Source organism: Manihot esculenta, chromosome 5, assembly GCF_001659605.2.
Source record: "Manihot esculenta cultivar AM560-2 chromosome 5, M.esculenta_v8, whole genome shotgun sequence".
Lineage (NCBI taxonomy): Eukaryota > Viridiplantae > Streptophyta > Magnoliopsida > Malpighiales > Euphorbiaceae > Manihot > Manihot esculenta.
Genome location: NC_035165.2, coordinates 8640295 through 8664634, shown reverse-complemented (window position 1 = coordinate 8664634; position 24340 = coordinate 8640295). Strand labels below are relative to the sequence as shown.

General features: G+C 32.6%; 1 protein-coding gene across 2 annotated transcripts; it reads left to right on the top strand.

The window, feature by feature from the left end:
- Positions 1–688: 688 nt before the first annotated feature.
- Positions 689–21485, top strand: LOC110615209 (phospholipid-transporting ATPase 3). Of its 2 annotated transcripts, XM_021756974.2 has the most exons (27): positions 689–1156; positions 6319–6384; positions 7139–7200; positions 11333–11414; positions 11657–11767; positions 12206–12283; positions 12675–12771; positions 13795–13901; positions 14166–14231; positions 14555–14676; positions 14818–14902; positions 14987–15064; positions 15164–15280; positions 15454–15603; positions 15727–15831; positions 16583–16725; positions 16902–17003; positions 17089–17152; positions 17228–17440; positions 18006–18171; positions 18290–18369; positions 18472–18711; positions 19519–19740; positions 19817–19984; positions 20156–20500; positions 20627–20733; positions 20985–21485. In XM_021756974.2, the coding sequence occupies exons 1-27, from the start codon at positions 977–979 to the stop codon at positions 21289–21291; spliced, it is 3663 nt and encodes a 1220-aa protein (XP_021612666.1). In that variant the 5' UTR covers positions 689–976; the 3' UTR covers positions 21292–21485. The 2 variants fall into 2 exon arrangements, with proteins under 2 accessions (XP_021612666.1, XP_043812541.1); XM_043956606.1 differs by lacking the exons at positions 689–1156; positions 11333–11414 and having other exon boundaries at positions 6313–6384.
- Positions 21486–24340: the final 2855 nt, after the last annotated feature.

Sequence of the window (24340 nt, the reverse complement as noted above, 5' to 3'; positions counted from 1 at the left end):
TAATTTTTGTCCAACCGTTTTTTTAATATATAAATATTTTTAAAACTTCATACAATATTTTTTGGTTTATGAAATAAAAAAACTATTTTTAGATGTTAAGTAAAGTCTTCTATTTATATATATTTTTTTAAAATTGAAACTTAAGAATTGAAATAATAAAATTTGAAATCTCTTACATTTATTTAAATATACTTATTATCGAATTAAGTTTGTGAGTATATTCTATTTATGTTTATAAATAATAAATTAATTATATTAAATATTTTATTATATTTTATTATGTTATTATGATAAATAAAAATACATGAAAATAGTACATAATTTTTAAAAATTATAAAAATAAAATTTTATTATTAAAAAAATTATTTAATTCTTAATTAAAAGAACGAGAGACTAATTGATTAACAAAAAATAATGGCATTGCTCACAACCGAAGGCCGCCATTTTTACGGCACCGTTTGTACTACTGTTCACTTCTTCGGCTCCTTTGTAAACTTCCACGTGGACGTCTTTGCATCACGCTCTCAGTACGCGCGTGTTACTAAAATATCCAATGCTATTATGCTAACATCGCATGACCCACTCCAATAACCACGAAGAGGGAGTCCACGCGCAAAGTGGATGCGCGTCATGAGAAAGTAAATTACGCATTTATTTTTGTCGAAAATGGAAAAGAAAGAAGCACGCGGTTTGGTAAAAACTGAAGAGCACGAACGCAAAATGGCATAACTCATGACTGCGAAATTTTTACCCGAAAGGAGCCAAGAAGAAAAGAGAAAGAAGTAAATCGAAACAGGGGAGATTGTCGTCTCTCTCTGTTTCATTGTCCGTAGAACGAAGCTTCATAAGGAAATCGGAGGCAGAAGACAAAAGCCGGCAGAGAGAAAGGAGATTTGAATCTGTATACTCAGTTGGAGATCGGTAGTTGCTTTTTGATTTTGATATTTTTGTATTCGGTTCGTTTGGGAAGAGAACGATGAGTGGTGGATGGGAGAGGGTTACGTCGTCGAGATCGAGATTGAGCCGAGATGTGAGTTTGACTGGCCGTTCGTCCACGACTCGGACGGTTCGACTCGGCCGGGTCCAGCCTCAGGCTCCTAGTCACCGCACCATTCACTGCAACGATCGCGAGGCTAACTTGCCCGTCAGATTTCAGGTTCCCCTTTATATTTAGTTACATGGCTGTTATATTTCATTTTATATGTATTTTTTATGTTCATTTTCTTTTGCGTTTGGTTGCTTGGAAACTGAACCTCTTGGTTATTCCCGTTCCAATAAAACGGGAACCCACTGGACTTTGTTTGCGCTTAAGTTTCTCTTTTCCCCTCTCAAAATCCCCAAGTTTCGGATAGAAAATTTGTTTGAATTAGAGGATTAGTGTTTATTTTCTTTGGCTTCTTCCGTTATTAAGATTGATTTAGCATAATACAGTGACGTCAAGGGGCCATTGGTTGAGCTTGTCTTTTGAAGTATTATATGGATTTACAGACATTTTATATTGTCGAAAATAGTAATGAGGTTATGGTGCACTTATGCTTTGGGAAACTGGAGGTGCTCGAATAAAGTTAAATGCTTTTCTTTCCTCATGTGTTATTGGGTACTCCATTGAGGTTTTCTAGTTTGCACATGGACAATGCAATTGTATCCATGATGTCTCATGCTCCCTGAAATATAATTCAAATAACCAAATTTATTGATCTACATGAGAGATAACATTAATTATGATTATTGACTAAGCTTTTCTTTTCCTTGGTGACTTCTCGATACTTTTATCTATTTGCTATTTCTGTATGAGTACACTAGTATTGAAAGTTAATCATAGAAAATGTAAGGCACTGTGCATGTAGGTGGAATATCAGGTGCTTGCAGTTAAAATAGCTAGGCTCTATTTTGTACAGATTAATGTGTTTTTTTTTTATACAGTATCATATATGTGATAAAATATAGAGGTATACTGGTTTATAAGAGGCGAGACACATTTAAAAATGATGGAATGCAAGCGCAATTTCTCTGAAGATTAGTTTCTTAATGTGATTGTAAGATTAGACTTTAATTAACATCTACATAATGCAAGAGATGTAAATGAGGTGTACAAAACTACAAAATATGAATAATGAAGGAAGTCAAGGAACAAAACATGAGTCATTTCCATGATCACAAGAACACAGTTATAATTTTTTAATAAAGCAGGACATATAGAATGGAACCCTTGTGCCTACTAGTTGTCAGATTTATTGTGTATCAGGTCTCTTGGTTATAGCCTTGGTGGAGGGGTGTGGTTATCGGAAGTCTAATATTTGAGTGTTTATCTACCAGAAAAAAAGAAGAAGTCAGGTTGATGACCTGTTTGTTGCTACTCAGATTATATTGCTATTTTCCTGGAATCAGTTTGCTGAATGATCCTCTCTGCATTCATTTTCCTGTGCTGTAAATGTAACAGCCCGGAAATCCGGACCGCTACCGGCGCTAGGATCCAGATCGGCGTAAGGCCGCCGGGACCCGTAGCAAGCCTGACATATAACCTGTACACCTGTAAATCCCATACATGATCAAACAAACTCAAAAGAGTCTGTAAACATTCTCATACATCATCCAAGCTCAACCTGTACATTACATAATCATAAACATAAACCACCACTGGAGCCCTCATCAAATGCTCCAATGGGGTATCTCATCATACATCGAGCTTGGACTATCATAAACATCATAAACATATCTCTGGATCATGTATCAAAAGGGATAACTTTACTCATAGGGTCAAGCACAACTATAACCTCAATATATCTCATTACATAACATGCTATAATCTTTTACATTACATCATAGTACAATTGTCATGTCCACAACCTAACTATTACATAAACATCCTTCAAAACTCTGGCTAACCTCCTGGTCTACCCTGTACCTGCACATCTGGGGTTAGGGGAGAGGGGTGAGCTACAAAGCCCAGTGAGCAGAATAGGAAAAACATATATTAAAATCTTATGCTTACATGAAATGCAACACATCACAATCATATCACATAAGGATGGTATTGTCACCTCTAGTCCTCTACATTCCAAAATGCCGGGACGTAGAATGGGTACAACCGGACTTCCTCTTACTATAACATAACATAACGTTCCAAGATGCCAGGGACGTAGAATGGGTACAACCCGGTCTTTCTCTTACTCTGGCCGGGACGTAGAATGGGTACAACCGGCAACCATACCATAACATGCCTCATCATAACATATCAAGGACTAAAGGATCATTCAATGCCCATCCACAACATCATCAAGTATGCAATGCAACATATTCGTGGAATCTAATGCAAACAACCTAAAATATCACATGACATTCATGATGCATGGTTATGCTCAAAATTCATATTTCATTAATTTAAACTTAAGGTTTATTCCACTCACCTCTGGCTAGCTCTGACAAACTCTATAGCAGCTGGCTCACTGCGGGGGTCCTCGGTTCCTCGGGTCCGAACCTACACAGGTGGACTCCAATGAGGGACCAAACATACATAAACATAACTCTAATATACTCCCCAAAAACCCCCTAAAACATCATGAAATAATCATAGAAATACATGCATGAAATGGCTGAACAGGGCACTTTCGGCGGCAGGTTCGGCGGCCGAAAGTCCCTCCAGAGCTGAAAGTCAGGCACTTTCGGCGGCACCTTCGGCGGCCGAAAGTCCCAGACAGATCCGAAAGTCCTCTTTCGGGGGCAAGCTTCGGCAGCCGAAAGCTGCCTCCACAAGAGGGTTCGGCGGCCGAAAGTCCCTTCGGCGGCCGAACCTGAGCTTCTCCCGAATGACAGAAACTCAGCTCTCCTATGCACATTTCGCCTCCCAGCTCAAATCATGCATACCACTCAACCAAAACATGCATACAAGCTCCTAGGGGCCTCAAACAAACATATACCCCAACTACAACACTTCAAACATACTCAAACATGCCACATTGTTCACAAATCACATAAAACCTAACATAGCTCAACTAACTTAAACATGCATTTCTACCCCATAAAACTTCATAAAACTTATTTAAAACATACTATGAGCTTAAGATCGGCTCTTACCTCTTGAAGATCGAGAGAGAGACGACCTAAACTCGGAGATCCAAGCAAATGAGCTCCTGAGTCCCCAAAGCTCCAAAACTTGTTTTAAAAGCTCAAAACTTGCAATGTGAGGTTAAAACTCAAGAAAAATGGAGGAGATTTGAAGAAAGAACACAAGATTTGGGGAGAGGGAGGTCGGAAGCTAGCTGTGGCCGAAAATGGGAGAAAGCTCGCCCATTTCGGCTAAGTGCCCCTTTTATAGGTGGCTGGCCAGGCCACGTTCGGGGGCCGAATGTGCCTCCGCATGCATGCCATGTTCGGCGGCCGAACATGAGGTTCGGCGGCCGAACCTGGACTTCCCTCGCTCATGCTTTCGGGGGCCTAACGTGCCTCCAAAACGCATGCATGTTCGGCGGCCGAACTTGACTTTCGGCGGCCGAACCTGGGTTTTCCTCCAAAGACTTTTCATGCAAAACTCATTTAATTTCATACTTAAAAACATTAAAAATACATGAAAGTATTTCATAAAACATGCTTTTACCCTTCTAGAGGTTTCCGACATCCGAGATTCCACCGGACGGTAGGAATTCCGATACCGGAGTCTAGTCGGGTATTACAGTAAAAAACAAAGAATTAGGATATGCATTTTCATTGGAAAATTGAAAATCATAATCTGTGAACAAATTTAAAGGGGGCATAACTTGATAAGACCTTGGTTGATCTTTTATCTTTCAAATGGGAATGAGCTTTTGTATTTTAGATGATGCCCTCCATGGGTACCTCTGGCTAGGGAAAAATTTTCTTTTATTCCTGTGCCCCTGGAAATGTTTCCTTGCTTCCCACTCTCTGGATATACCTTACTTTTGCACTTATGGCCATGTTCCAGAAGATTGTCCAGCATATTAATGCTTTGTTTATGGTTATGCTTAGTGGTTGAGCCTTAGAGTATGCTATCAACAATCTGTCCTAAACAGAAAATACATGTTCTAAAAGAAGGATAATCACTGTGCTCTTTGGTTTATGGCAACCAAAAGCACACAACAATGTTGAAGGGACAAAGAATGCCAGTTCTAGTATGATAAGATTCTAGCTTATTAATTTGACTAAAAACGATGACTGGACAGGCAAGTGTCACTTGTGAGTTCATATGCTCTTCTCATATTGTGCCATTTTTATGGGTGCCAATTTTAGACATGACCCATGAACATTATTCGAAAAGATAAAAGGATTAGGGTCAGGCTTATTCATATTTGTGTCAAAACCGTGTTAACCGTTTATGACACGCTTTATTATTTGTATCATGAGCTGACTTGTGACCCATCAATCCAGTTTGACCCACCAACCCGCAAAGAGATATTTATTATTTTATTATAGTTGGTTTCTACTTTTTTTACTAAAATTTATATATTTATATAACAAGTTGAAAATTTTATTATTTTGTAGATTTTTTGTTAAATATTAATCAGTTAAATATTGACATTCTAAATATTAAATAATTAAATTTATATTTTTATTTATTATTAAATTTATGCATGTTTAAATTAATATATAAGTTTCATATCACTTATTATTTTATAAATATTAAAAATATTTAATTGTATGGAAATATGCCAAAATAAATAATGAGTCGTGTCAAAACATGTCAAATAGTGTTAAGTGAGTTTATTTGTGTCAAATAATTTTAGGTGGGTCGTATTGTGCCGTCTTAATCCAATACGATTTCAAATTGACTGTGTTATGTCATGTAACCCGTATAATAAGAGGATCATGTTAGTGGTAGGAGTTTTAACATGATTCATTAATCGTGTTGTGTTTGTGTCAAATTCACCCGCCAACTCGAATTTCCAGCCTAGCCATGCTGCAGGAGCTAGTCTAACTTTCAGAAAATGATACTCATGCTATTATAAATTAGGAATAGGAAACTAATTCTTGTCATAAGCATTCTGCTTTCATGACATTCAAGCAATATGGAAAAGAACCTGGAGTGAAGCATGGTGATGCTTGGAATCTACAATATGAAAAACTCAGAGAGTTGCATTTTGGGAGCTGAAAACCAAGAGTAACAGTTACACAAATCTATATAATTTGATTACTGCACCTGAAATTCTGTTCCCATTGAGCATGCTTGCACTCAGAAGTATTTGAATATTGATTTTTTCCCCTTAATCGAATGCTAACAATGCTTTTGGAATGCAGCTTGTTTTATTGCTTTTGCTTCCATTGAAATTGATTTGGCTTTCATTTCTATGGGATTGATTTTTTCAGGGGAATTCTATATCAACTACAAAGTACAATTTCTTTACCTTTGTACCAAAAGGATTGTTTGAACAGGTAAATTAATTATTGTTTTATATTTAAATGCATTTGATACTTAGAAGGGGTACTACTTTAATGGTGGCAATTTGTTACTCAACCTTACTGGCAAGCTTGTGCCAAACTGTTAGGTTTTTGAGTTCTAGAATTGAGCTAAAAGCCTAAAATTAGTAAGATATATAGACAAGAGAATTATTTTGTTTCTTAGGTCAGAATTCTCATATTTGAAAAAGTTTAGTGGCTTTAGTGGGTATCTAATGGTTTCTTTGTTACTTTGGATTGGACACTTTCTTAATTGCTAATTGCTAAAAAATTATTGATTAAGGGTTAAAAATTCCTCAAAACTCTAAACGGCATTCTAACATGAATTATTTGCTTCCTTGTCCATTCTTAATTTTGTGCATGTTTATTCCCATCCTTTTACACCAAAGTTGAGTTTATGCAAAAATGCAGAGTATCTTTGATCATATAGATGAAATCAAACAGCTTCTGCAGGTTATCAATATCCAATGCAGACTTGAGAAATTTTCATTTCCTTTTGCTTGACAAGCATATTTGGGATATGTTGCATCCCAGAGTAGGGATACTTTAACTTGCGTATTATGACTTGCATACTACCTCAAGCTATTGTAGTTTGATATAAAGTTTGAAAATTTAATTTAATGGTTAGGCTTAAGTGTATAAAGCTGATCCACTTTACACCTTCATGTATTTTTCTCTTGTTGCTTGTTAATTTCTTATCTTGATAAAATTCTTTATCTATACTGAACAGTTCAGGCGGGTGGCCAATTGCTACTTTCTATTCATATCAATTTTATCAATGACCCCAATCAGGTATTTTTATGCAAACTTGTGTAAGTGATATTCTTTCTATGGAGACATGTATTACGTGTTCTTGCCAGTTGTTATGGAGATGTGTTACTTTATTTTATTTTCTGGTTATGTATGTTACATGACATGGTTGAAGATAGTTTTGCAACTCTTTTTGCTCCTTTATAAACCCCTTGCCTATTTTACATGGATTGATAGAATATATTCCTTTGTCTTTGTAGACAACTCTGTCATCGTTACAGTATAACTCTTCAACTTTTACTCTTGTGCTCCCCTTATTCTTACCATTTCCTAGGGCTCCTAAATCAAGAAAACTGGAGGATTTAGCTGACTACAATTCAAACGGGAACTTTGGACTTCCTTTATTAATAAATTATATTGTCTCAAATGATGGTGATGGTTAAAATGAAAATCTTGCAAAATGAACCATTAACCTTTTCTTTTCGTTCTTACCCTTTGCACCTTTTTTGCTTCAAAGACATGGGTTTCCACTTTCCACTACCAGATTTTTGGTGTGAATTTGAGCCATCTATAAAGTAAATGTTACTTTACCATTGATGAATTTGTCATGTGTACTGATATCACTTACAAAGCATGAGAAAAGTGGAGAAAATTTTCAAATCATGGAAAAAGATCTACAAAACCAGGGGAAGGACTAGGACAAAAATTTTATCAAATTAGGGTGTCAACCTTTCTTTGCCCGTGATGCTTGGTAAAGAGTGGATGTCCCCAACTAGTAGTTCGCCACATATACGGGTGGCAAACATGGACATTACCTGCTTGATGTCGGACAATTCTTAGCATGAATCAAAGAAAAATCATTCTTTATAATAAATACTCCTTTTGTCCCATAATTTTTGCCCACTTTGCATTTTCGCACGTATTAAGAAAGATAATTTTTTTTATTAACTTTCCAACCATGCCCATCTTAAAGCATTAACTTTTATTATATATTAAGAGATATTTTGAATATTTACTTAGAAAAATAACATTTAATGAGAGATTATTTTGGAAATAGAATAAAATTTATAGAGATATAAAAGTCAATTTATATATTACTATAATGTAAAAAAAGAAAGTGGACCATAATTTTGAGATAACAAAGAAAATGAAAGGGGACAAAAATTATGGGACAGAGGGAGTTTTGGTACTATGAAAATATTATAGGCAAAGCGCATGAAATGGAAAAGTTGAAAAAAATATCTAAGTTTTTTTTTTTTTTTTCAGTGAGGTAAGGGGTACAGGGTGGGGGAGTTGGGAGCAGAACCCATAACCTATAACCTGGGTGCACTCTACTATATGTCTTGTCATTTGACTAAGTAGGATTAGGTGAAAAAAAAAATTTAAGTACTTTGTTAGATTGTTAAAAAAAATAGTATTTTTTTAAAGGCTTATTCGATAAAAAAAGTTTAAATGTTTTTGTTAATTCACATTTATATTCAAAACTTTAAATCTTGGATAATAAAGTCAAGTCTTTCCAATTTGTGACAATTATAGCTAAGACTACCAAATTGGAACTAGAAAAGTTAACGGTAAATTGCAATATAATTGATAAAAAAGTTTAAATGTTTTTGTTAATTCACATTTATATTCAAAACTTTAAATCTTGGATAATAAAGACAAGTCTTTCCAATTTGTGACAATTATAGCTAAGACTACCAAATTGAATCTAGAAAAGTTAACGGTAAATTGCAATATAATTGATTCTAAAAAAAATGCAATATAGTTCTTAAAGTTTTATATAATAAAACATATTTATTATTACATATAACAAATACAAAATATATTTACTTTCAGTATAAAAATTTAAAATAAAGGACTATATGTTATGTGTAATAAATATTTGTTACACATAAATATCTGTTACATAAAATATCATATACAAATATTATATGTCAAAGTATTTCATTGAATATTTATACTCAACATTATTAATTATGTGATATTTTTCTTGTGTGAAAAACTCCACTTCATATCAATAATATCAAATAAAATGAAATATTATATGTTTTAGTCTATAAAGTTTTATTTGTTTTTTCACATTTTAATTTTTTTATTAATTATGATATATATTTTAAGGACTATTTTATTAGTCAAACAAAACTTTAGGGACTATATTGTAATTTACTGATAATATTTCAAAATTTAATTTAGTTATAATCGTGACAAATTAAAAAAGTTTGGTTTTATTATCAAGATTTAAAGTTTTAGATATAAAAATATGAATTAATGTAAACATTTAGATTTATTTGTGCTATTAGCCTTTTTAAAAAGTGGAAAATGAGAAAAAATATTATGTAATTTAATAAATAAAATAAATATATATTTATGAAATATAGTAAATTTCATTATAATTATGTATTTCTGTTTAAAAAAGATCGAAAATTTTGTTAGTGGTTTCTATTGAATGAAAAATGAAATAAAAAAAAATTAAGAAGTAAAATAATACAGCAAATGATATTATATATTTTTATCAGCTGGTTAAATAAATTGGAGTGAAGTGAAATGAATAAAATTAAAATTGAAATAATGAATTTATGTATTATAATTCTGCATGTTGGCTATTTTTGGATGTCAAGCATACAATTTGTCTTCAAGTTTGCCATCCTAAGTGTCAAACATCACTGAATTTCCTGCATACTTGTCATTCCATCTACTCTGCATGTTCTTAAGATAGATGTTGAACATGCATGGCGTGGTTTGGAAAACCATAACAGCCGGATGATGGGTTGAGTATCATGATTTCATTTTTTTTTGTTTTCCTCCTGTTTTTGCATTTTTTTTTCTGTTTTACCATTATCAGATAAATTGTTGACGAAAGTGGGCAGGTAATTCGAAGTCTAATGAGTGAATCTGTATTTCTTTTAGTTGTTTGAGTGGGTGTGGATATATTATCACTTAGTGTGCATTCTAGGTAGCAATAGTCAAGTATCCATTTTGTAACCTAGAACATGGCACAGTAAAATGAGAAAAAGAATAAAATTGAGATAGTTTCTTCCCTTCCAATCTATTTACTTCAATTAGTGCAAAGAATATGTGAACTTGCCTGAAAGTCTGGTCTTTTACTATCAAAATGTGGACAGTGGGCTCAATTAAAACAAGCCTCTCCAATTTGTTAAAATAGGAAAAGAACAAAATCCAAATGCCATTCTGAAGAACAATACTATCTGTATGAGAAATAGAATTTCCTTGTATTGTATTTAGATGCAGCCTAATGGCAAGCAACGAGAACTTTTCCCTGTTAGGTATTTCATATTGGAGGTAGTGCCTGGTGCTTCTGTTGGATGCAACCAGGTGAAAAGAGTTGGAGAGGTTCCTTGTCACGTGCAACCAATAACTCTCAATGTGTTTGATTTTGGATAGTAGGCATGGGGCACAGCCACCTGGGTAAACTCTGGTTCTTCCCAGATTGCTGCAGAATTTTTGTAGATGACTAGGTAATTGAGATGCTGACAAGTTACTGTGCAGTATAATAGGCATAAGAAGTTGGAGATGGCTATAATGTACATGGCAGGGAGATGGTGATAGGAAGAGAGAGTGATGCATATTTTCAAGGATACATCCGAAATTAGTGTGTGGTGTTCTTGAATTCAGGTTATTTGATCTATTGTCTAGACTGACAATGTTGTCAATATCAACTGTATGTTGGAGATCGCAAATTAGAAAAAAAAGGTGAAAATGGAGGAATATTCAGTGCACTTTTACAGTGTTTCGTCTCATATTCAGCCTCCCCATCCTTGTTTTTCTTTTGTATATATTCTCTGTACAAAAGGTATTGATTATCTATAGTTTCTGTTAACATTCAGCTAGACTTTTGGAGCATCAGTAATGCTATAGAAAGCTTTTCTTACTTTGTTAGGATTTGTTTTGTACTGCTTATACTCTTTAACATTTTGAAAATTATTTTCTAAATTATTTCTGTTTTATCTGTGTATTTGTAATGCCCTATATTTGGATTTACTTGTTGTTTTCTGTACACTTTTTCACCTTGGTTCTGCATATAGAATCTTGCTTTTCTGCTCTCTTTTTTTACTAGTCGGATTGCTTTGTTGGTGTTTCTTAAGTGTCTGTATAAGGGTTTCACATTCACCATCAGCTTTTGTGCCTTGTACTTAAAGAGTTTCTGATTATGCAGTCCCGTCAATCCTGTAACAAATGTAGTCCCTCTGAGCTTGGTGCTTTTAGTCTCTCTTATTAAGGAGGCCTTTGAAGATTGGGTGAGTGCTGTTGTTCTTGTTCATTTTATTATGGTCTCTCTTTCTCTCACTCTCACTCTCCACCCTACTTCCTGGAATTGCATGTTTTCAAGAGCAATATGCATTAATATATCTATTTTTCTGTTCTTTGTGTGGCTTATGGTAGCTTGAAGCTATGTTTTATCAATTGTGAATGTGGAGAAATGCCTATACTTCACATCTATACATTTTTATGTTTTGTTTTTCGTGATTATGCACTACAGAAGCGCTTTCAGAATGACATGGTGATTAACAATAGTCCAGTAGAGGTGTTGCAAGATCAAAAGTGGGCGACTGTTCCCTGGAAAAAGTTACAAGTTGGAGATATAGTCAGGGTATGCATGCCGATGTTTGTCATTATTTTTTCTTGTAAATAAATTAAAAGAAATTGCAACCACACTAGTGCCTCCTAATGTGAGCTTGAATCCATAAACTGTTTCAGCTTGAAGACTCTTCTTTATCTTTTCAAATGGAATGCTCTTGATATGTTTTGAGTACAATGGATCCGAATGCTTGTGAACAATATTATTGTGGCCTAGAATATCGACCTTATAGTGCTTTTTACGAGAACGTTAGTTGTTTTATTTCTAGGTTCTAGCCAGAAATGTAATGATATTTAATGACTTGTTTTTGGCAGTGTTTATGTTGCCTGGCTATATTGACTATTTTATTTTGCCTGCTGATATGAGACACTCAAGGAATATGAATAAGAGTAATAAAAAAAAAATGTATTTACTTCGTTTTCTTGGAAATGAATTTTGGGTTGGCTGCAGGTTAAACAAGATGGATTCTTTCCTGCAGATCTGCTTTTCCTTGCTAGTACAAATCCAGATGGTGTCTGCTACATTGAGGTTTCTTTTTCTACTGAAGTTTTTTACTAAATCATACTCCCTCTGTCTCATAATTTTTGCCTACCTTTTCTTTTTTAGTTGTCTTTTACACTACGCTAACATATAAATTTGACTATTATAACCCTATTTAATTTTATTTTATTTCCAAGAAGCCTCTCAAAATATTTTTTAGTATTGAATAAAATTTAATGTCTTTAAGATGGATATAATTAGAAAATTAATAAAAAAATTGTCTTTCTTAACATGTGTGAAAAAGCAAAGTGGACAAAAATTATGGGATGGAGGGAGTAATCGTTATTGCTGTTGCTTTCTTATTTTTATTATTGCCTTGGAGAGACTGAGTGATCTACTGATGTCCTTTATGTTTCATGTATTTATATGGTTTTGGCAGACTGCAAATCTGGATGGCGAAACAAATTTGAAGATCAGAAAGGCATTGGAAAGGACTTGGGATTACTTGACGCCTGAAAAAGCTGCTGAATTCAAAGGTTATCTTAGGCTTAGATGCCAAATTTTAGATATGCATTCATGTGAACATGTAAATGTGTGTACCACATTTTTTTACATGTTTAATAATTATGAAAATGCAAATGATAAGCTTTAGGCATATAGTGATCAAGTTGCTAGGAACTGTGTCATGTAAGTAAAGCCTATTTTGTTTTCCTATTCAACTTGCAAGAAATATTTTAATTGATCATTTCTTGCCTATTGCTTTTCTTCTAGGCAGTGGTTAGTTGCTGAAGGATAAATAATTTGTGTGTTCTTGAATCATTGCACTTTGTGGACACTCTTTCTGTATTCCATATTGCTGGGAAAGTAAAACTTTTCTTTTTTTGCTCCTTAATATCTCGTTTTGGATATGGCAATCAATTTTTTTTAAAAAAATCTTAGCAGTCTTTGTTATTGTTATTGTTGGGGATGCTATATTAGACAATCACAACTAAGAAAAAATGATGTTTTACGTTTCTTTCATATATATTGTTATGGTTACACAGTTGGCACTGTGATTTTGCTCGTCCTCAATGTCTGTTTACTATTAACTACATCTTTATAGTGATGATTTTTATGAGAATAGCATTTCCATCGGATAATCACTTGATGTCTTAGAACTGTCAGGGTTTCAGCAACTGAGTTTCTCTTTTCATTCTGTGTTGTACTTCCACTTCATTAGTGCTAGTTAATATAATTTGCTTCTTTTTGAAATGCTGATTACTCAAGTACAGGCAATTGAATAAATTGATTTGGCTGTTGTACTCAATTATCACACATTTGTTCAAGTTGATATCCTTTTGAGGGAATTCTTATCTTTTACTGAAATCAATATATTGCTGTTAACTTATAATGCAACAGGGCACCTTTAGTTGTTATTTGCTTACAAATATATAATGGTTCACATAAAACAGAAGAATTCTCAAGTTTAACAGTTCCATCTTTCTCTTATTGCAAAACCAAATAATCATATTATAGTTTTTCTGTTACCTTGTAATAATAATTTCTTTTTGATATTGCAGGTGAAGTGCAGTGCGAGCAACCAAACAATTCGCTGTACACTTTCACTGGCAATCTTGTAATCCAAAAGCAAACTTTACCTCTCACTCCCAACCAACTACTTTTAAGAGTATGCTTGGACTTTCATTCCTTTGCAATGAGCAATTAATTTATCTGTATTCCTCTTTTCTTCTACTCAGACATTAATGATTAGAAATCAGAATGGAGAAACTAACTGATTCTTGGTAATAGCATTCTTTCATCCAAAAAGAAGAAAAGAGGGAAAATTCTTTATATTGTGTCAGTTCTGTTTTTATGATCCCGGCTTGTTGCACTTCTGCTATGAACCTGAGTTTGGATTTGCTTGTTCACTCTGGCAACATGTTTTCCGCAGGGATGTAGTCTCAGGAACACAGAGTACATTGTTGGGACTGTTATTTTCTCGGGCCATGAAACAAAGGTTGTCATTCTAATTTGTTATGTAATTCATATTGGAACCAATGCTTCTTGTCCATATGTTGTCTTTAGTTTGTATAAATGTATTATCAGTTCCCTCATTTGTGATCAATTATTCCTTGGTGAATGATAATTAAGCCCCCAGAATTGTTTACAATGCTGACTGTATTCTGTTTCTTTTCAATACTGTTGGACGGTAAATTTGCTACAAGAAGCTATTCATATAATTGTTGACCTTTTGGTATTTACTTTTATGCTCCATGATTGTCACAGTCAGTCTACCATGGCAAGTAGCTGTTGTTTTATGGATTTTGGATTCAATTACAGGTTATGATGAACTCTATGAATGTTCCTTCCAAGAGGAGTACACTGGAGAGAAAACTTGACAAGCTTATACTGACCCTTTTTGGATCTCTTTTCTTTATGTGCCTGATTGGAGCCATAGCCAGGTGGGATATTGACCAGCCTGCAAATTTATCAGATTCATAACCTTTTCTTCTTTTTATGTTTTCATTTATCATTTTAATCATCATCTTCTTTGTTCATGATTCACCTATGTATAATGTTTTCTGGTGCATGGAACTCTCCAGTGGTATATTCATTAATCGTAAGTACTACTACCTGGGACTTGATGAAGGTGCGCCAACGGAGTTTAACCCTAACAACCAGTTTGCGGTAATATGTCCTGCCTATAGTTTAATCTTCTGTTTTGATATTTCTTTATTATTTCTTTTTTTATAATCTCTATGGGTTTTATAGGTTGCTGCTCTGACTTTGTTTACACTTATCACCTTATACTCAACAATAATTCCTATCTCATTATATGTTTCCATTGAGGTAGGTATCTTGGCCAATATTGTATGCATGCTATAACATAGCTGTGATTTTCTTGTTAAATACTACTCTTTTAATAATGTTCTATTTTTTTTTTTTCAGATGATCAAATTTATTCAGTGCACCCAATTTATCAACAAGGATCTACATATGTATCATGCTGAAACCAACACTGCTGCATTGGCTAGGACTTCCAATTTGAACGAGGAACTTGGACAGGTAATTTAATGCCACAGGGATAATTTATCATATGTAAGCTTGCCACACTGACCTTTTGACGTAGTGCTGTATGCATTATACAGTAGCAGATGAGTGCTAGTGTTGAATTCCCTTTTTATTTGTTGCTTCATACTACTTGCCATGTTAACTTCTTTCAACTGCTGTTTTGTCAGGTGGAATATATATTTTCTGATAAAACTGGGACATTAACTAGAAATTTAATGGAGTTCTTTAAATGTTCAATTGGAGGAGAGGTTTATGGGTGTGGTATCACTGAAATAGAGCAGGGAGGAGCACTGCGAAGTGGCATGCAAGTTCATGAAGTATGTGTTGCTTTCAGTTTTTGAAAAATGTTGTTCGAGTTAAGATATTTTATTGCTATTACTTTTTCTTTTTCAAAATCTGTAAATTGCTGGAGAATTCAAGTAAAATTGAACTTCTTGCAGGTGCATAAATCAGTTAGTGCAATACATGAGAAAGGGTTTAATTTCGATGATTCTAGGCTAATGCGAGGAGCTTGGAGGAATGAGCCTGATCCTGACGCATGCAAGGTGTGCTACTTTATCCAGGATTAGAATGGAATATCCTAAAATCATGCAGTGTACCTTTTTTTTTCACTAGCTTTGTCTTAACTTTTTGGTTGTGTTTATTTATATAAATGTTAGAGCATGTAACTGTTGCTGCTTGGTAGGAATGCCTTTGAGGCTTCATGTATTTTGTAACTGAATACAAGATTTTGAGGATGGTATTGGCACAGTTTGCCAACAATCATTCATTATAGTGGATATTTTCATTGTTTATTTAATAAGTTACAGGTGGAATATTTTTGAGATGTTTTCTTGTAAATAAATTGTAGCCTGACGCTATTTTGAGATACTGATTATTCCGCGCTTATGCAAGATAAGCATATAAGCATGCGGCTGGCAAATTTTCATGAAAATGATGGATATTATTTCATTTCTTCTCTGGTTTCTTCAGGGAGTGGTGATGGCTAAATGTTATAACATTGACTCATTATTTTCTGTTATTGGAATCCTGGCTTTGGCTCCTTAAATCTGCCACAACCATAACCAGGAGTTTTTCTCTGTGGTATTTGTGTCTCAGTCTTCTTTTCTTTGACATAATGGCTTTAACCTTGAGGATATCATTTAATCACCGTCCTTGACATCTATGAATGATAATGTTAACTTTTGGCTGAAGTGGACTTAGCAAAAGTTTTCTGTTGTTTGAAACCTTGCATGTAAACCTGATTGATCAGTAATCAGTATCCTTTATCAAGTTTTTGGTTTTTTCTTTGTGTAGGAATTTTTCAGATGCCTCGCTATTTGTCATACGGTACTTCCTGAAGGTGATGAATCTCCAGAGAAAATCACATATCAGGCTGCATCACCAGATGAGGCTGCTTTGGTTACTGCTGCAAAGAATTTTGGTTTTTTCTTTTACAGGTTTGATCTGGAGTACTTTATAGGCCTTACTTTTTCTTTTGCTTATTTTGAAGTTTTGTTGCTTGGGTTTTCGTATGGAAAAAATGATTCTACAGATTTAGAAAATGTTGTTGATCTGATAGAAAGTTTTGCATTGAAGTCTCTGTATACCTGTTGAGTTGACTAATTTTTTTCAGGCGAACCCCTACAACGATATATGTTCGTGAATCTCATGTAGATAAAATGGGTAAAATTCAGGATGTGGGTTATGAAATTCTGAATGTTCTTGAGTTCAACAGGTGGGAACTAATCTATCTCGCTCCAGTATTTCATTTGAGTTCATGATTGATATCACTTATATCGTAATATTTCCTTTTGCTATAGCACACGGAAACGCCAGTCTGTTGTTTGTAGATATCCTGATGGCAGACTTGTATTATACTGCAAGGTATTTTATTTTTTTGTGGCTTCTCGTGTGGATTATTTTTTGAAGTGATACAATGGCTAGAAACTTGTTTTACAGGGTGCTGATACTGTAATTTATGAGAGATTGGCTGATGGAAATGATGATTTAAAGAAAATAACCAGAGGACACTTGGAACAATTTGGATCTGCTGGATTACGTACCCTTTGCCTAGCCTATAGAGATTTAAGTCCTGAAATTTATGAAAGCTGGAATGAGAAGTTTATCCAGGCTAAATCTTCTCTTAGAGACCGTGAAAAGAAGTTGGATGAGGTATGTCTTAACTTGGTTTTTGTGATTAACAGATTTAACTATTCATCTTCATTAAGATGCATAAAATTGATTAATCCTTAATAAAAGGTTTTAGTTGAATGTCTATTATATGCTTTTGCTTTTGTATGTGAAAGGTTTCAAGTTCTGTTACAGAATTTTGTGAATTTGGTCTTTTCCATAAGCAGCTTATTGTTTACTCTTTTGTGGGAATTCTTTTAATGTCCTACTCATATCTATGAAAGTTTATGTTGGTTTTATGCTTTATTATTTTACTCTAGTTAATGAAGTGACAGTTTAGGATATTGGGCAGAAGTTGGTTACTTCTATATACAGATATTCTTGTAAAATATCTGAGTGTCTATCCTTAGATGTTAATAAAAGTATTAGAAATCAGAAGTGCGAAGATTATGACATTACAAACTGCTGTGAAATCATAGTGGAATATGATAGAATACTGATGAAGTCATGTTATTAGAGTGTATTTGATTTTTCATCTTTTGCTTTTCTAAAAATTGCTTTAGTTGATGCTAGTCATCATCTCAGGAAAATACCGAAACTTGTGCAGGTAGCAGAGCTAATAGAAAAGGAACTCATTTTGATTGGTACCACTGCTATAGAAGACAAGCTGCAAGAAGGAGTACCAGATTGTATTGAGACTCTTTCTAGAGCTGGAATCAAGATTTGGGTGTTAACAGGGGACAAAATGGAAACAGCAATAAATATAGCTTATGGTGAGTCATTATTTAATATAACCTGTTACCGTCTCTCCCATGAACTATATGTTACATATATTTTTTGTTTCTATGTTTTCATTTTCTGGATCTTCTCTCTGGCTATTATTTGCTGCAGCTTGCAACTTAATTAACAATCAGATGAAACAATTTATTATCAGTTCAGAAACTGATGCGATCAGAGAAGTGGAAGACAGGGTAAACTGCATTCTTGGCCTGTTTATTGCTAGATGGATGTAATTTAGAATCTACCACATTGTATTTTAAACTATTTTTCAATAATATTAATTCTCTTGTCAGGGTGACCAAGTGGAAATTGCACGTTTTATCAAGGAAGAAGTGAAAAAAGAACTGAAGAAGTGCCTTGAGGAAGCCCAACAGTGTTTGAGCACTGTATCTGGTCCAAAGTTAGCACTTGTTATAGATGGGAAGTGTCTGATGTATGCCTTGGATCCAAGTTTACGAGTAATGCTGCTAAATTTGAGCTTGAATTGTAGTTCAGTTGTTTGCTGCCGGGTTTCTCCTTTACAGAAAGCGCAGGTAATTTTTGTCATAGAGGATTTATTTATTTGACCAAGAATAACAAACACAGCAAAAATAAAAATGTAGAAGCTTTTTTGAATTTTGACCATATTTAGAAAGATAAATAAGAATTCTTTTTTTCTTCAATTAGTCTTTCTACATATTTGGTTGGTTCAGTGAGTTTATTCTTGTAAAATATCTAAATTGAGCAGGAGGAGAAGGATACATGTGATTAGCGGCTACTTGTGTGGCTGACCTGAGTTGAGTTTTTATACAAAGAGGGTTGCTAGTTGCTACTTTATTATCCTTTTGGTATAAGGAGCAGTTCTTTGTTAATGTTCATGTTGTGTTATATTTTGTAGAAACTATATAATGCACTCTATTTGATTTTCTTGGTTTAAAGTTCATGATTTGCAATTTTTTTGGTAGTCCTTAATGGCTTTTATTCAGTCACTATAAAGAAGAAAATCATATAAAGTGTAGGGCTTGCTGAGCTTCTTTGGATGTTGGAAAACACATCATTGTGCTACTCTTTGACTTTGGCCTCTTCTATATTTTCCCTGTGCTTTCTATGCTTTGGTATAAGTCCTATTATTTTATTGCACTAAGAAAAAGCAGCATCATGAGATGTCTTCTAAAATGCTGTTACGACTCTACATTCTTCAGTTGTAGAATGCCAGTCCTTGGTCTTATTTTGTTTTGCCTATAAAGATTGGAGAGCTAGGTATGGAAATGCATCCCTTGAGATGATAATAATAATAATAATAACAACAACAAAAATGAAATGCATATTCCAATGCTTAGACTTTTGTATTTGTTTTGCAGGTGACTAGTCTGGTCAAGAAAGGGGCACGTAAAATAACGCTTAGCATTGGTGATGGTGCTAATGATGTTAGCATGATCCAAGCTGCTCATATTGGTGTTGGAATAAGTGGGTTAGAAGGGATGCAAGCAGTCATGGCTAGTGATTTTGCAATTGCCCAGTTTCGCTTTCTTGCTGATTTACTTCTTGTGCATGGGCGGTGGTCATATCTCAGAATATGCAAGGTTTGAATTGTGTAACTTGGAACCTTTTGTGGGCGTTTATTTGGGTGATAGCATTTAAGGCTGTTCTTTATTGCAGGTCATAACATATTTCTTTTACAAGAATCTTACATTTACTCTGACCCAATTTTGGTTCACCTTTCATACTGGCTTTTCGGGGCAAAGATTCTATGATGATTGGTTCCAATCACTGTATAATGTCATATTTACAGCACTGCCGGTGATCATGGTTGGGCTTTTTGACAAGGTGCTATATCCCTTCCAACATTTTTTGATCTGAGTGTCTTACAAGAGTTATTAAACATATCCTATCTAATTTTGATTATTGCAATTTCAGTCATATGAGCAAATATCCAATTTGCTGTTGCATGCTTTGTTTCACTTGTAATTAAACAGAATATGCTACTGTTTCTGCCAGGACGTCAGTGCATCCCTTTCAAAGAAGTACCCTGCACTGTACAAGGAGGGAATTCGAAATGTGTTCTTCAAGTGGAGAGTTGTAGGGACTTGGGCTTGTTTTTCTGTATACCAGTCTCTTATCTTCTATCACTTTGTGACCATTTCAAGTGCTGGTGGTAAAAATTCATCAGGGAAGATTTTTGGACTCTGGGATGTCAGCACAATGGCCTTCACTTGTGTTGTTATCACAGTCAACTTGCGGCTTCTCATGATCTGTAATTCCATTACAAGGTGGCATTATATTAGTGTTGGAGGAAGTATCTTAGCATGGTTTATTTTCATTTTTGTATATTCAATTTTTCGGGTAAGTCCTCTTTCTTCCTTCTCTATCTTTTTCATCCCTTTTTTTGGGTGGGGGAGGAGACTAATCCAAAATCCCCTATCAAATTTATCTTCCTGCTAATTTGCCTGTTCTTGACTTTTGCTGCAGGAGAATGTATTTTTTGTTATATACGTGTTAATGGGTACATTCTATTTCTACGTGACCGTACTTCTGGTTCCCATTGTTGCTCTTCTTGGAGACTTCATTTATCAAGGGTAAGGTTCAGAAAAAGCCATCTTGAATCTCTTAGCAATGTCTTGTCTGACTGTGCTGGTGGCCTTCTTTCGTTCTGTATTTCTTTTTGTTTCGTGTTACAGTATGGCCTGTCTGCTATGAAAGAATAACAAATTTGGCCAGCTTGGGTTGTGTTGATAATCAATGGTCAAATTATAAGAGCAACTGTTTTCCCTTTTGTTGATTTTGCTGATGCAGGGATGCTATGGTTGTTTGTTATGTGTGGATGCAGGGTTCAAACATGGTTCTTCCCCTATGACTATCAAATTGTTCAGGAAATTCATAGGCATGAACCTGATGACAACAGCAGGGCAGGATTGATAGAGATAGAGAACCGGCTAACACCACAAGAGGAAAGAAGCTACGCCATAGCTCAACTCCCTCGAGAGATATCTAAACACACTGGCTTTGCTTTTGATTCCCCTGGTTACGAGTCATTTTTCGCTTCACAGCTAGGTGTATATGCCCCACAGAAGGCATGGGATGTTGCAAGGCGAGCTAGCGCGAAGTCACGAACAAAGACGCCCAAAAAGAATTAGACTGGACAAAAATTATATCACTGTACAAAAGTATTCTTTTGGACCCCATATCGTAGAAAATTTTGTAAATTTTAGATGTGGCTTAGTTTAGTTGTGATGTATTTTCCATTCAAATTTTGGTTGCCTTGAATTATAGTAATCCTTAGGTTGTCAAGGTTGTACAGCTCCGCTAATTCATGTAGTTTTTAACTGAATTCAGAGTTTTGATGGTCAATGTTTCTGCTTTCATCGATTGCATGCTTATGGAAGAGGTCGGCAATATTTTGCGCGACATCATACTAATATAATCTTAGGGGATGCTTGCCACGAAGACTTTTGTTTTTAAATTATTAATAAAATAAATATAATATATAAACTTAGAAAAAAAATATTAAAACGTAGGAAAACGTTTATTCATATTTTTTAATATCTTAGATTTGTATAAGCTGTTACTTTTTCTTAAAATTTAGCAGAACTAGTAGTTTGTTTATAGATTGTGCGAATATGATAGTAAAATTTATATTATTATTATATGATATTATTTTATAAAATAATATTTTTTTTATATAAATTTACCCTAAACAGCATTTCATCTAAAATTATAAATTTTAAATAGTAAATAAATATAAATTCATACGTAAAGTTTTAATAGTGATGAATGAAAAATTTATTTGTTTTATTATAATATCCTTTATATATAATAATTTAATAAAATTTAGTATATCAATGAAGGTTACTTATATGAATGATTTTACAAATATAATATAAATATTTTTCAGATAAAAAATAAGATGATATCTGTAGATGACTAGTTGTGTAATTTCAATTTAGCTAATATGATTGAATTAGCTGTCAAATTTCAACACACAAAATCATTTGAAAATAAAAGAGAGAGAGTTGGATGAAAGATAGATATATTAATAGTAAGTAAAAAATAATAAATTATATTTATTACACATACATTAATTTATATAAAATAAAGTTAAAAATTATAAAAAGTTATAAATATATTTACACTACATATCATAAAATAATCATATCACAGATTAATATGTAAATTTAATAGTAACACTTGTGAATTTTTAATCAACTTATTTTAAAGTATAATTATATATATAAATTTTTTAATAATAGAAATATAATTAAAAAGAGATATTATAAGTTTAAATATATCTTTTCTCATATTTTATAGTTAGAAAGATAGATATATATTAATTTGTTATGGATTAGTTTAAAAATACAATTAATTTTTAGTTTTAGACTTTTTTAAATTTTAAATTAATATATTATATTAAAAATATTATAAAAAATTAAAAAATCACATACTAATAATAATGATAGAAATTATAATAATAAAAATAATAACTAACATTTATTATAAACATATTAATTTGTGACATTATTAAATATAACTTAAAAATAAAAATAAAATATATAAAACAGGCCACTTAATACAAACTTTTAAAAATAATTTATTGTATTTATGTAGATATAGATCGCGTTTTCCTAATTGAATATTCTTAGGACGTTTATTAAAATTAAGAAGCAATTCAACTTTTTTAATTATTTTTTTAAACTATGCATATTTTAAAATTTATTTATCAAATCATATAAAATTTATGTGATTTATTTATTAAATTATGTAAAATTTAAAAATATTTTAAAATTCTGTGTGTTGAACAATGAGTTTCCCGAGCTCACTTCTGTACTACGAGAGCAGTTGATCTGCTCCTTAAAGAGCTGGACGAGTTATAAGACCACGAAAGAGGTGATTAATTTTTTTAGGAGTTAATCACCTCAAAATAATTAATAGTTATAATTTTATATGTAATAATAATAATTATTATTATTTATATTGAAAATTTATATAATTTTGATTTAGTTAAAGAAATTAATTTGAAATAAATTATGATAATTTTAGGTACAATGAATTAATAATATTTATTATGATTTTTGAATAAAATAAATTTAATAAATATATATTAGCATAGTGTTAAATTTTTTATTGTGATCTAATAAAAAAATTAATATTGATAATTATTTTAATTTTAAAATATATAATATGATTTAAATAGGGTGAATTAATAATTTGTATTTAACTTAGCAAAAGAAATTAAGTATAGTAGAATTTATAATTTGATTGAATATTTATTTTGATTTTTTAAATAAAATAAATTTAGTAAATGTAAATAAATTTTTTAATTATAATTTAGTGAGAAAAATTAATTGAAATTAAATTTGATAAAAATTTATAAATAATAATTTAATATGATTATTAATTTTTATTAATTTTAAATAAAATAAATGTAATTATTATAATACTTAATTGTGATTTGATATAATATATTATTCTATATAATTAAATATGAAAAAAAACTACTAACGGCTGTAACTATTTTTATTATATTTTATTGAATTTTAATATATCGATTTAACATTATATGATAACAAATTATAAAAACTGAAGACGCAAAAATATTGATGTTGTTCATTAGAGCGCTGACGTTGGTGGATTGATAGTGTAGGACTCGCCGACGATCATCAATCCTCGTGGTTGATGTCACGTGGCTCAGGAGCACCATTGTTGATCTTCATGGGAGGGAAGCCGCTGTAAGTGATGTAGGAAATAGAGAAATTAGGGTTCAATATGTTATATATATATATATGGTGGTTGGGTTTGAATTTTTTTCATGATTTTAATTAATTAATAAATTAAATTGAAAATCTAAATATTTTAAAATTATTAATTAAATGGATTAAATAATCAAATTAAACAAATATTTTAGTTTGATTTAATTCATTTTTTTTCCATTAAAATAAAAAACTCTCAGCCCTGTACAGATCAAAGCGAAATTCTACCCTGCTACTAGTAAACATGAACATCTGTCCCAATGAAAAGATAAATGAAAGAAGAAAAAATTGCTTAAGTTATTATTATTATTATTATGGTATCATAAAATTTACTTATTTTTTTATTTTAAAAAATATATTAAAATATTTTTAATATTTTAAAAAATTTATTAGTTAATCACATTATTAATTTTAAAAAATTTATTAATTAAATTTTTTA

Bases quoted from the DNA above. Each gene is read 5' to 3' on its own strand.
- LOC110615209 (XM_021756974.2), top strand. From the start codon at position 977: ATGAGTGGTGGATGGGAGAGGGTTACGTCGTCGAGATCGAGATTGAGC. The intron at 11,415-11,656 runs GTGAGTGCTGTT...TATGCACTACAG, and splicing joins AGGAGGCCTTTGAAGATTGG to AAGCGCTTTCAGAATGACAT. The intron at 12,284-12,674 runs GTTTCTTTTTCT...TGGTTTTGGCAG, and splicing joins ATGGTGTCTGCTACATTGAG to ACTGCAAATCTGGATGGCGA.